Source organism: Amphiura filiformis, chromosome 12 (assembly GCF_039555335.1).
Source record: "Amphiura filiformis chromosome 12, Afil_fr2py, whole genome shotgun sequence".
NCBI classification, from domain to species: domain Eukaryota; kingdom Metazoa; phylum Echinodermata; class Ophiuroidea; order Amphilepidida; family Amphiuridae; genus Amphiura; species Amphiura filiformis.
In genome coordinates, this window is record NC_092639.1 from 42266388 (window position 1) to 42280496 (window position 14109).

Genomic DNA, 14109 nt, shown 5'->3' on the forward strand with positions numbered 1-14109 from the left:
TGAAGAAATTATTTCTAAACCGTGTTAAGTCAAAAATCATTATGTTGCTCATTTTCAAGAATGCTGGTTTACAAAAAGCACGACATTGTCTGATTTCGTGAACAAAGCCACACATAACATTGTTTCCTTTCGTTTCCTTTGTAATCGGTTACCCAACTGAAGCTATGAATACCAGCTTTATTGCGATATCGCACATGAAAACAGTCACTTGTGCACAACCAGAGAAGATCCGATTTAATCAGTTGAGCTGTTTCAATGAGTGTTATCTTGGTTTAATAGCTTTTAATGGGGTTAAGTCCTGCAAAGGTCGAGATGAATTCTACTGTAGACATGACTGCATCATGTTGAAGCTTTTTGAGCGTTTCGACCTGAGACCATAATACCCAATTACATGCGCCTATTTTTTGTGGGGGGGGGGGGGGGCTTTGGGGCGCCACGGCCCTGATTTGGTAAAATGATCTAACTTGAAATTAAAATCGCTCTTTCGAGAAAAAGAGCTTTAAAATTTGAACACTTGACGTTTATCTTTTTGAATAAAATAAATTATTAAACAGCTCAATGTCTTAGAAAATATAAAAAATCTCATTATTTGGTGGCATGGTGGTGATTTTAGGATGTCACCAATGGAAAGAGCGCCCTCACATTACCCATGATATGGATTTATCTCAAAATGTCCCAATTTCAAGTTAGATCGTTTTACCAAATCAGGGCCGGCCAGGCCCCCGTGGTTAAAGCAGGGGGCGGCCAAAACGAAGGGGCGGCCCGGGGGCGGCGGGAGGGGCGGCAAAAATAATTAGGCCTAGCAAAGAAAAAAAGGGGGGAAATGTGAAAAAATTGTAGGCTACTATAGCCTTTCACTTGCTCTTCACTTTTTCAAACGACCGTACTTTGGGGACCTTTTCGGGCTGTTGAGGAAGGGGCGGCAAAATTGGATTTTCTTCAGCCCCCCGGGGAAGGCCGCCACGGTACGCCACTGCTAATTATTAGGGATTATGGTCTCACTTCGACAGGATTTTTTGTGGGACATGAGAGCACATCAGACATATCGAATTGCATTCTGAATAGGAAGAATGTGTTTCTGATAACAAATAATTTTCATTTTTTGAAATTCACGAAATAATAGCCTACAAATTTTATGACAAATAATTAAAATTTGATATTTTTCACATTTTTGATATATACCCAGCAAACACAAAAACGTTTTAAGAACGTTTTAAATAAGTTATATTTTGGCTTTTGGTTCAGGTAAAAACGTTTTAATAACATTAAAATGTCGGGTTATATAAAGGTCATGATAAGTTTTAAAACGTTTTGTATGAAAACACACTACAACAATATTTTTAAATGTTTTCAAAAAATGTTATTGCAAACTAGTTTTGCAAACATTTTTGCCAAATATTGTGTCAATACTTAAATAACATTATGTTAAAATATTTGAACCCAGCAAACACAGAGATGTTCTTAAAATGTTTTTTTCAAAACCTTTGAATAACATTTAAATGTCGGGTTATATACGGTAAAGGTCATGAAAACGTTTTTAAAACGTTATTGAAAATATTTTGGGCAAACATTTTTCGCAAAATATTTTTTCAACCCCAAAATAACATTCTGTTTAGAATGTTTTGTATCAAGTTTTCAAGAATGTTTTTGGAATGTTATTAAAACGTTTTTATACCCTTTATTTAACCCGACATTTAAACGTTTTCTGTAAAACATTTTTGTTTGCTGAGCAGTAGATTATCAAAAAATGTTTTTTAAGGTTATGAAAACGTTTTATACTTATAATATACCCTTTATATAACCCGACATTTAAACGTTTTCTGACAACCTTTTATAACCTTTTGCGAATGATGTCGAAAACGTTTTGTGTTTGCTGGGTAACTGTCCTCGAAGTTAATTTTATAAATATAATGATATTCTTAAAGTGTATGTAGGCCTAGCTGGGAGGAAAAGCCGACGATCAATTGAAAATTTTGACCAGATTTATTACCGGTATACTTCGAGTAGGCCTACTGTTAAATATCAAAAATATCAATTTTTAATCATTTGCCATAAAATGTGTACCGGTATACATTGCGAATTTCAAAAAATCTAAATTATTTGATATCACAAGGACATTCTTCGTATTCAGAATGCAATTCGATATATCTGATGTGCTCTAATGTCCCACAATAAATACCGGGGGGGGGTTCTTCCTGGTTGAAGGTATACGGGGATGTGCCACGGTTTTGGGGTACCTTTTCAGCAATTTTGGTATATCGATGGGTGGGTTTTCAGTGGAGACCAATGCGCCCAATTGGGCGCATTTTGGCAAAAGTGCCCTTAAAGCGCCCAATTATGGCAAATTTGGGTGCTTTTTGGGTGCTTTTTCTTGAAAATTGGTATACTGATGGGTAGCAAAAACAGCAAAAAGTAGGTATAGAGAAAGTCAGCATCCGAAAGTCTGCGTGGCACACCCCGTACAAAATTTTTCGAAGAACCCCCCGGGAATAAATACTGGCCAAACGTTCACCGTTTCACGGTTCATACCCCATCCCTTATACATAGTATGTACATGTACGTATTGAAAAATAACGGATAGTGCCCTCTTCTAGTTCTTCGAAAACCTGCAAAACGTATGGTGCTGCATCAGAATCTTGGAGTTGTCGAATTTCTGGAATTTTGACAAACACGATACTGACACAGCCTGTCAAAAACTATGAATTGTACCCTAGCTACTATACGAGGCTGTGCAATAATTATGAGCCCGGTGGAGGGTAAAATTGGGGGGGACATTTTGGCGAGCCGGGGGGGGCAATTTTGGCATGCCGAGAGGGGGGGCAATGATTTTTGGCACACATTCTTGGGGCGCCTGTAAAAAACGCTCTAAAAGGCTTAGGAAAACTGTACGGAAACGCTTAAATATGCAAATTTTCCTGCTCGCTGCGCTCGCAACACGTACATATATAGACCGTCCATTTAAGGTTTGCAAATTGGGATGCCAAAATTTGGCATGTGCAGGGGGGGCAAAGATTTTTGGCAGGCCGAGGGGTGGGGGTGGGGCCAAGCGATTTTGGCGGCCCGAGGGGGCGGGGGGGGGCAAGCGATTTTTGGCGAGCCGTTTGGAAATTTTATCTCGGGGGGGGGGTGCTCATAATTAGGCCTACAGCCCCTATGGCAGGCTGCTCGAACTCAAATGGTAGCTCAGTGCGCCTCAAATCGGGTTTTTTTTTCCCTTCAGAATATAGGCTAGCTTTAAAGTTTGATTAAGAAAATAACATGAACCCGACGTTACAAATTAATTCTAACTTTTTGGCACATGATGCAGTCATGTCTACAAGCTTCTACAGTAGAATTCACCACGACCTTTGCAGGACTTAAACCTAAGATAACACTCATTGAAAACAGCTCACTGATTAAATCAGATCTTCTCTGGTTAAATCTACACTACACGTGTTTCTGTTTTACCTGCGCAATGAGCAATGAGCTGGTATTATAGTATCAGTTGGGTTTGATAAAGAAAATAATATGAACCCGACGTTACAAATTAATTCTAACTTTTTGGCACATGATGCAGTCATGTCTACAGTAGAATTCACCACGACCTTTGCAGGACTTAAACCCCATTAAAAGCTATTAAACCAAGATAACACTCATTGAAAACAGCTCAGCTGATTAAATCAGATCTTCTCTGGTTAAATCTACACTACACGTGTTTCTGTTTTACCTGCGCAATGAGCAATGAGCTGGTATTATAGTATCAGTTGGGTGAACGATTCTAAAGCAAACGCAAGGTAACAATATTGTGTTGGCTTTTGTTTACGAAATGAGACAATAGTGTGCTTATGTTAATCAGCGTTCTTGAAAATGAGAAGCATAATGGTTTGCAGACTTAACACGGTTTGGAAATAATTTCTTCATATTTTTTGGTGTTATCTGTCGTTTTGCATATCCTTCCTAAAACACAAAAGTGCGAATAATATTCCAAACACCTAAATTAGCTAAAAATTTAGGACATGTTACAATTTTCTAGAATTTCAGAGAATACTTTAATTTAAATATTGGCCGGTTATTTTTCACACAGTGACGTTAACTAGGCAATTGCCTATACTTCTAACACACACTACTTGTAGAGGTCACGCGTGAATTGTGAGAGCTCTGTGTATTGTGTATAGGAAAACGGACAGTAACTGCAGTATGAGCTGTCGAAATTCCAGAATTCTGACACCCATCAGAAATCTAGAATCCCGACAGTTCCAAAGATCTAGCTGACACACCAACAGTCAACACTCCGAATACAGATCATCATCGATTTATATTTGAATCCGTGGAAAGGTTTGAAAATGAGAGAATTTCTTAAAATACCCAAATAATTATGTTTCCGTCGATACAGTTCTTTCAGGGACACCCTGTATAATAAATACAGGGCTCGAAAGAAATAACCTCTTCCCCCTAAATTTACAAAACATTTCTTTGCATAACTTTACAAAAAAAATTCAAAAATAGAATCCTTTTGCTGTACCCTCCCAAAGTTGTACCATTTCCGCAAACAATTTCTTTGGTCAAATAAAAATAATCCCATTTTCCAAAAAGACCTGCTCTCAGAAAAAGTTGCACTTTTCAACATCCCATTGGGGCCTACATGTAATGTACAAAACGTTATCTATATTAACTTCAGCTGATTATGATTGATTAAATTGTTTTTCCTTTTGCCTTTTTGTCTCTGATCCCTCGGTCACCCATGTAACCACCATTCAGTACAAAGCAACGATTCTTTGAAATTAATTTTGATTAAAATAATTGCCCTTCCAACACAAAATAGCTCAAAATTTCGGAGGGTCGATAGGTTGGTTCGATCACCCTTTTTTCATGGGCTTTTCCTCTATTTTCCCTCCATTTTGAAAAGGCTAGTGTATTGACAAAATAAAGCTTGATCATTTTCGGTAAAACATTGCTCGTTTTTTGGACTGAATTGAAATGGAAATATTTCTTGTTTTAATCAAAAATGCATTTAATAAATAAAATGAGTGGATAACAAATATAAAATGTCCTTGATACTGTCCAAATTTAATTCTCCTAAAAAATGATTGAAAAAACACCGACCCTAGATTTCTATTTTTTTCGGTCGGTGGGGGCAACTAAACATTTTTTTGACATTATTGCGGTTTAGGGCCTACTTATATGTTTATAATAATCAGCAGTTGTTTCAAAATGTTTTTCAGAAAACGTTTAAATATCTGGTTATATAGGCCTATGCCTAATAAAAACGTTTTATAACATTCCAAAAACATTTTTGAAAACTTCATACAAAACATTCTAAACAGAATGTTATTTTGGGGTTGAAAAAATATTTTGCGAAAACTGTTTATTTATTTATTATTTATTTATTAACCATATTTAAGCAGGGTAACCTACTCAACAAATATTACAATGTTGAAACATAATTATAAAAGCATTAAATACACGTAGATTATACATTATTAAAAACCATAAAAAATTGAGCTTATACATAAATATTACACAGCATTAAAATACCTTATATATATAAATATTATCATGAAAACCAAGTTTTTGTAATTAAAAATAATTGAAAAAGAAACACGAAGTATTTAAAAACATTTGACATGTATGCCCAAAATATTTGCAATAACGTTTTAAAAACGTTTTTACGACCCTTTAAAACCCGAAATTTATGTTATTCAAACTTTTTGAGAAAAACATTTTAAGAACATTTCTGTGTTTGCTGGGTACAAATATTTTAACATAATGTTATCTTAAGTGTTGACAAAATATTTGGCAAAAAATGTTTGCGAAAAAAGTTTACAATAACATTTTAAACACATTTTAAAAATATTGTTGCAGTGTGTTTTCATGCAAAACGTTTTAAAACGTTTTCATGACCTTTATATAACCCGACATAGTAATGTTCTCTTCTGTTCTGTTCTCTTCTCTGCACTTCTCTACGCCTCTCTTTACTTAGTCTTCTCTTCTCTTCTCTTCCATTCAGGCTTTTCTTCAAGTTCAATTATTAATAGGGGTAGTTTTATGAAACTGAACAAAAGGCCTATTTAGGATACCGTTTCAAATTTTTGATAAATAACGAGTCCAAAAAGGGTACATTTTTACTAGCCAAAAACTCATTATGTAAATTCTATACTAGGCCTACTATAGGCGGTTACCCATATTTGGCGGTTCTCGGCTGGGCGCGATTGCCTTGCCGATGGTGCCGGTGACTGTACCATGTTAAGTTTCATGCCCATATGACAGTTTTTACTAATTTGACCTCACATGACCCCTGGTGACCCCAAAATGACCTTCCAAAAATGTGGCTCTAAATGTTGACTGTACACAGAAAGTTTCATGCCATACTACAATTTTTAGAAATTTAACCTCAGATGACCCTGGGTGACCTCGGATGACCCCCAAATGACCTTCCAAATTGTTGGTTCTGAATGTTGACTGTACCCACCAAGTTTCATGCCCATACGACAGTTTTTACTAATTTGACCTCAGATGACCCGTGTGTGACCTCGGATGACCCCAAATGACCTTCCAAAAATGTGCTCTAAATGTTGACTGTACCTACCAAGTTTCATGCCCATACGACAGTTTTTAGTAATTTGACATCAGATGGCCCCTAGGGGGCCCCGGGGTCAGATGACTTAACGAACATAAACGTCTTCTTGCCAGGACTAGTCCGACGAGTAGGACCTGTTTTTTTCTTAGTTACCAACTATAGCCTACTCTAACTCTGATCGCTCAAGAAAGATTAACCACAAAAATACCGTAGGGGAGAGCGGGGAGTGTTCGCCCTAGGGGCAGGTTCGCCCACGTTTCTCAGCACTACGGCTATCGGGGAATTTGGTGATGGCAAAATTAGGTGACATAGGTCATTATAAACTTCTCATATTAGCTACGCGACATATAGGGACGTGTTCATCGAACTGCAGCCAAAACAAAAATATTACACCAAAACGTAATTTTTTCTTGCATTCATAATGTTGTATTATCATTGATACATAAATACAGATGGTTTTAATGGAAATCTGTATCGGGAACATATGGGATTTGTGAAAGATTTAATGCAGTTATAAACTCCTTATTCAATTTGTATTTTGCATACCCTGAAGAAAATACAAAAATGTGCACAAGGGGCACGTTCGCCCTTTTGAGGATGGGGCATGTTCGCCCTATATCTTCCCCGGGCGGACTTACCCCAAACTGGAGGGCGGACCTGCCCCATCAGCGTATTATGCAAAATATTGATAATTAAACCATTAAACAAGGTAAAACTACTGAAAAGCATGTTTTTTAAAGTTATGTGGTATCAGTATTACTCATACCACCGTTTATGTCCTAATCCATAATCTCCCCGAAGTTGTAAACATGATACGTTTAAGCTCACTTTGGACCCCCACATTTTACCCTGACCCGACCCCTGCAACAAATTTAGTGACTCCCCAGAAGAGTATGAATGCCCTGTATACTCTTGCTAAATGTTTGCATTGAATATGTTATTGTTATGCAATGTTTAAACCTCTTTTGTGATTAGGGTGAACTTACCCCACCATATGGGCGAACCTGCCCCAATATGGGGCAAGTTCGCCACTTTGCAAAACTTTTTTGTTTGCTCTCTCCTGTTGCTATTGTAAGGCCTATAGTTCTGGGATTGTGGCCGTATATAGCTAAGACATAGAGCTTTCACATGGGCTAATCAGGTCATCCCTAACCTTAAAATTGACATCGCTAGGCGGGTCAGAAAAAAATAGGGCGAACACTCCCCGCTCTCCCCTACACTAACCGCGCCTCCCGAAAAAAAAGCTTTTTTTGGGGGGCGGTCATTGGACTTTCGCGATTCGCCTTCCTTGCACCATGTCAGATAGTGATCATAGTGTGAAATGAGTAGGCCTATAGTCTGGTAACTTAGAAAAAAAGGTCCTGCTCGTCGGACTAGCCAGGACAGAACTTCATCCACCCACCGAGTTTGAGCCCCGTGCGACCAAGTTTCATGCACATACGACAGGTTTTAGTAATTTGACCTCAGATGACCCCTGGGGGCCCCGGGGTCAGATGGCTTAAAGGAGTATTTCGTGATCCTAGCATCCTCTTCTTATGAGATTTTTCAGTAGATGTCCACGAAAAAGCTTATTCCCAAAATTTCAGTTGATTCCGATTTTGCGTTTGCGAGTTTACCATGATTTGTGTAGCCTATTAGGCCTACACTGCTCTGTAGACAATGTGCTGTAATTTCGTTCTGGTATACCAGAATGAAATTCAAATTTCACGATGATCTTTGCGAATTAATCTGCAAGAATTTGTTTGTACATAAACTAAACATTATGTAGCCAGAGGTTTCCAGTGATGAAAAATCTCAACTTTTTTCAAGAAAAGTGGGGCATGATGCTGTGGATCACGAAATGCCAACGTAGGCCTACATAAACTTCTTCCAGGACAGAACTACACCCATCCACCCATTACCTGTATGATGAACAAAAGTGATCCGAAATGCCAACGTAGGCCTACATAAACTTCTTCCAGGACAGAACTACACCCATCCACCGAGTTTGAGCCCCGTAGGCCTACCGGGGGGGGTTCTTCGAAAAATTTGTACGGGGTGTGCCACGCAGACTTTCGGATGCTGACTTTCTCTATATACATAGGCCTACTTTTTGCTGTTTTTGCTACCCATCAGTATACCAATTTTCAAGAAAAAGCACCCAAAATTGCCATAATTGGGCGCTTTAATGGCATTTTTGCCTAAATGCGCCCAATTGGGCACATTGGTATCACCCATCGATATACCAAAATCGCTGAAAAGGTACCCCAAAACCGTGGCACATCCCCGTAGGCCTATAGGCTACCTTCAACCAGGAAGAACCCCCCGGGGCCCCGTACGACCTACGACGGCCTCACAGTAGCAGTCACATACAAACAAACACACAGACAAACAAATCACAGACAGATCTACAGAGAATAGCGTATTATTATACTGTACAAGGTGTCCCAGAATAATTTATACCATGTTTGAACAAACTATCAAAAATATATAGTCAGCAGTGTATGCCACACATGTCTCCTAATTTATATTCCATGTATTCTGTGACTTTCATGGAAATAACTCATTAGCTTGATTCGTTTTCGCGTGACATTGAGTGTAATTTACAGTGCAAAGGCATCATAGCACATTAAATTTATAACAATGGAATTATCGACTATTTCTGCTGCTTGCTTTCGAGATAAAGTAGCCTACCGAGTTTGACAATAGGAGCATGACGTGAAAAATGCCCGGGGAAAAATGGTAAATTCAAAACGGAAATTCTGACAAAACTAATAGATGGATCCACACGAAGTGCCTTACAGAGGTCGGAAATATCTTTCTTTAGCGAACTATGATTAGTTTGAAACGCTAAAAAATGAATTCCGAAAAAAGCTCGCGGACGAAGATAAGGCCTATAAAATCAAAAATCTTACACTAAAAGACACAATTTCATGCCTAATTTTAAGGATTTAAAAAAAATGTATCCATGCACAATGTTTTTAACTGGCATTAGGGGGCTGGCATTTTCTTCGGAGGGGGGGGGGGGGTCCCAAAAATACTGGGGGGGGTCATAGAATTTTCAGACCCAAAATAGGGGGTTATAATTTTTTAACACCCAAAATAGGGGGGGGGCGGGTTATAGAATTATTAAGGGCGCCACACACTTTCTTCACTTTTAAGTTTTGACGCGCTCCGCGCCTTAGTTCCGGCAATGAATAATTTTTCTTGAGTCTGTGTAGTTGGAAGGGGGGTCATAAAATTTTTCGACCCGCGATAGGGGGGGTCGTAAAAAGATTTTGCCCGCGATAGGGGGGGCATAAAAAAATTGACTCCGGTCACCGACATATTTGGGACCCCCCTTCCGAAGAAAATGCCAGCCCCCTTACTGAAGAAAAAAATAGGCCTATTGCTTTAATTTGACGGAAAATTAATTTCATAGCAAAAAGGTAGGCCTATAATAGGCCTATCTCTGAATTATGCTGATTTTAACATGTAGGCCTATCGATCGACTTTTAGCGCGACTATGCATAACAAAAGAATTTTTGACCAGCGTTCAGAGTACTTGAGAGTGTATAGATTTTAATATCATGATGATTATCATTATAGCATTTAGGCCAATGGAACTCGATTATTAGTTTCCGATTGGATGTTTGAAAAAAAGGACGAGGTCACTATTTCATTATTCATTATTCGGTCTCTTTTCATTATCCATTATGTCAACAAAATCAATGATTTTATGAACAGCTTTCTCCAAATTTAGGTACCCCACCAGTACCAAAGTATATATTGTTGATGAAAGACCATTTCAAAACAGGTATTAATGTTTAGATCATCAGACATCATTACAGACATTTTGCAACAGATTGAGAAAAGATTTTATTTTTTCCAGCCATGGCTTAATTCCGAATTGTCACCTATAATTTGGGTGTACTTTGTCTTGGGTCCAATCTCTATCATGGAAAGTTTGCTATATCTTAAATATAATGATTGTTTGTTCTAGATTTGTGTTTTAGCGTTTCATATTTGAAAGAACTAATGTTTAATTGCAACATTTCGAAACTACAAACCCAAACTGGGTGCTATGATGTACAAGATTGGGCTACGAGTATGCATTTTACCAAGTTAGGAATAGGTATTTCCTTCATGTTGCCAATGCATGACTTTCTTTATTATACTCAAAAACGGATTTTATTATACATGTACTAGAAAGTTGTTTACGTGCATATAGGCTCCTTCACAGTCGGTTTGTGTTGTGTATGTTTACAACTGAGCCACATATAGACTGGGTTGCCGGGACTACCAGACAAAGAATCTGTTTTTTACTATAATTTGGCCTCCTATCAGTTTTACTGATAAGATGGCTAATTGATTTGACTATAATTTGGCCTCCTATCAGTTTTACTGATAAGATGGCTAATTGAAAATAAACACTTATTTTGTAAACAGATACTGCTCTGTGGTTATTTATGGATGGAAACTTAGGAAATTGCTATTAATGAAATAATTAATATATTAAACATACATTTTGCTTTGTTAACGTTTAAAATCCGTTCACAAATAAGGTTTTAGAACATTTTGAACAATTTTGCTCTATGAAAAGGATACAATTGCACCCCTGCTGATCTGACTACTGATAAGCTGTCAACAAGCAGTGACAAGTAAAGTGTGACCACTAATTAAACAATAATAATGAGCATTATCTGACCATTCCCTGATCTGACCAGAGCTGGGTATAAATAGTGCACTACTACCAACACTAATTGATGTTGGGAGTGACACTAGTCGTCGAGGGGGGGGGGTACCAGTAATTGGGGTAGATAGTGGCTTTGGTTTTATACATTTTTGGTACGTGTAGAGCAACCGGGAATCCCTGGGATTGAGTAATCAGTCTTTTTGATCCCGTCACCGCCCTCACTTCATTTTCTGACCCTCATTTGAATTCATTATTGTGACTATTTTTAATATACTTTTGAATCTCATTAGGGCTAAACATCCATCTTCAAGTGAGTGAGTGGCAAATAACAACACATTTTACATTCGTGTTAGTCATATAACGAAAGGCAGAAAAATAATGAATAATGAAAAAGTTACCTCACTTGTTTTCAGAAATTATGTGACGGGAAACTCAAAATTGACTGTTAGTGGCCTTATGATGTGATTGTAACTACCAGTAAACTATACATTACGAATAAATATATCTAAAATTAATTACCATGCTTCAATATCAAGGTTAACAGTTACTGATAATAGATAATTGGATTGTCATGAAATGTGGTTGATATGAAATCCCTTAATTAAGCAGCAAACATTCTTAAGGTTATCTGAATATAGATTGTTGGATTGTTGTAAACCTCAGAGGATGTGATTTCAATTGAGCCGTTTGTTACAAGTATGAATTAAATGTAGACCAATTTAGCACACATTTTCCAATTCAGCTTTCGACATGAAAATTTTGAGTATTTCCTAGTATGTCATTGGTGGTATTTACCAATAAATGCCAATATTTCGCACCCGGTTAGTTGTGCCAAACATTCAAATTTACTAGCTTTCCAAGTACTTGCAATGCAAAATTATGAAACATGATCTTCATCCATGGCGTTGTCTTTTAAAGAAATTTCTTGTTTAAAATTAAAATGAAAAGAAATTTGCAATTTTTGTAATCACCAGAACCACGATGAGGTAATCCGTAAATTTCCATTAGGCCGTATAAAATTAATGTTTTGGTTCTCGTCCAGAGGATTTTCATGAATTGATGAGGGAAGGAGGTGTTTTTTTTTTTCAATGTAAAATTAGCATTGTCAGTAGTTTTCGGTCTTCTCCAACAGTGCTCGAAAAAACGATGAGGCCCTTTTTTTTTCTTTCAAATGTGGGATTCTGAGGGATAAACCCCCTAGAGTACCACAAAAAGACTTGGAAGTGATGCTTGTTCTCTAATAAACTTATTTATATGTAGGCCTATGAAGATTTCATAAGTCATTCCAAAGTCTTAAAAAATTGAAAAATCTAAAAAAAAAAAAAAATCTGACAAATCCCAGAAATTGAGGAGGAGGGACGAGAACCAAAATATTAATTTTACACGGCCTTATTTACCACATCCTCTACCCCTACAACTAAGAAAACTGCTGATTATGATCAGCAGGGTATGTCAGACATTTTGAGAGTTTCAATTTTGATTAGTTCCATCTCAATTTCCAGATATTTGACTTTTTTTTAAAAATAATGAAAGTTTTGGTCAAATTGAAAAGATGATGCGGGAGGTCAATAGGAAACTAACAATCGAGTTCCATTAGGCCCTTTACAATTAATTCTTAGTTTCCTGTTTCCCTCGCGCGTCCAAAGTAGAGAATTGCAAAATATTTAATTATTTTATTTTTATTTTGGATTTTTCTCTTTTAAAATAACTTTTAATGACTTCCATTTGCTACTTTCTGACTTTGCTTGTATCAACTATAATGATGAATATACAAAGAACATAACTGTACCATTACTTATGTATAAAATCAAACATAGTTGTAAAATAATTAAATGCATGTTCCAATCAAAACAGGTTGATGTAGGATGCAACCACTTGTTTTAAAATAAAGAAAATAATAGATAATTAATAATTAATAATTAAAAGTCGCCTCATCCCTTGTTTTCAACCATGAAACAGGAAACCATGGAAATTCTCTTATTTCCATGAGGAAACTAAGACTCAATTGTGAAGGGCCTTAGCCATAGATTATTTTGATAAATGATACTCGTGTGTTCCACTAGTCTTCTCAGCAGCCAGTTTGGTTCTGCTCACTGTTTGTGTGGAGGGACGGGAACCAAACTAGCTGCTGAGAAGACTACCATTCACAACAATAATTTGCACTCGACTAACAAAATTTTATTTGCATAACATTAAAAACGTCATGCATATTTAGCATAAACATAATACTGTTCAGCCATTCAGAACCGAGCTCTATAGAATTTCCGCCATTGCACAGTGCTCGTGTGTTGCTCGCCCAGTTCTTATCGGCGTGCCGTGTGCTATTTGTGTCACCTGTACAGCAAAGCTCCATTGCCATTGCCAATACACGTGCGTGCGTGTATACACTATGTCTGTCAAAATGTTACGTGTCGTGTGCATTCTTATGTTTACAATTCTAACTTTTACACGTGCTTTTTACGATTCCAAACATGAAAACAAAACAGAAGAAGAAGCAACATTTGATGTTGATGGAATTGGAGGATTGCATTCTTTTGAAGCTATTTTACATTTTGTCGATTTACAAGCCGAAAAAAATGCACCTGAAATACTCAACCTGTCTCGGCAAGATGTCGGTGTGCTCATTGACATCTGGTTGAGGCGAGTGAATTGCTCTTTCATCGCCAAGGAGCAAAGTCTTGGAGATGGGCCAGATTCCTGCAAACAGGTGAGACTTTATTTTTAAAATAATTCATTTTTCATGAAAAATTATTCAAATCTAACTCGTATCGAAATTACTGGTGATTCTCTGTAGTAGCCTATTCTTCCGGGCTATTCTTGAAGGTAGATAGTATACGATTTACCAAATATGACTATGACTCCGCTAAACCATCGAGCTCATATCCTGCGTCGTGGTGTG

General features: G+C 37.3%; 1 protein-coding gene across 1 annotated transcript in view; it reads left to right on the top strand.

Moving 5' to 3' along the window:
• Positions 1-13309: 13309 nt before the first annotated feature.
• The window catches only part of LOC140166227 (zinc transporter ZIP12-like), a 46400-nt gene continuing 45600 nt past the window's right edge, over positions 13310-14109 (top strand). The window contains exon 1 of the mRNA XM_072189627.1: positions 13310-13917. Within this exon, the coding sequence (XP_072045728.1) occupies positions 13600-13917 (318 nt within the window). The 5' untranslated portion in view covers positions 13310-13599. The remainder of the gene's footprint in view (positions 13918-14109) is intronic.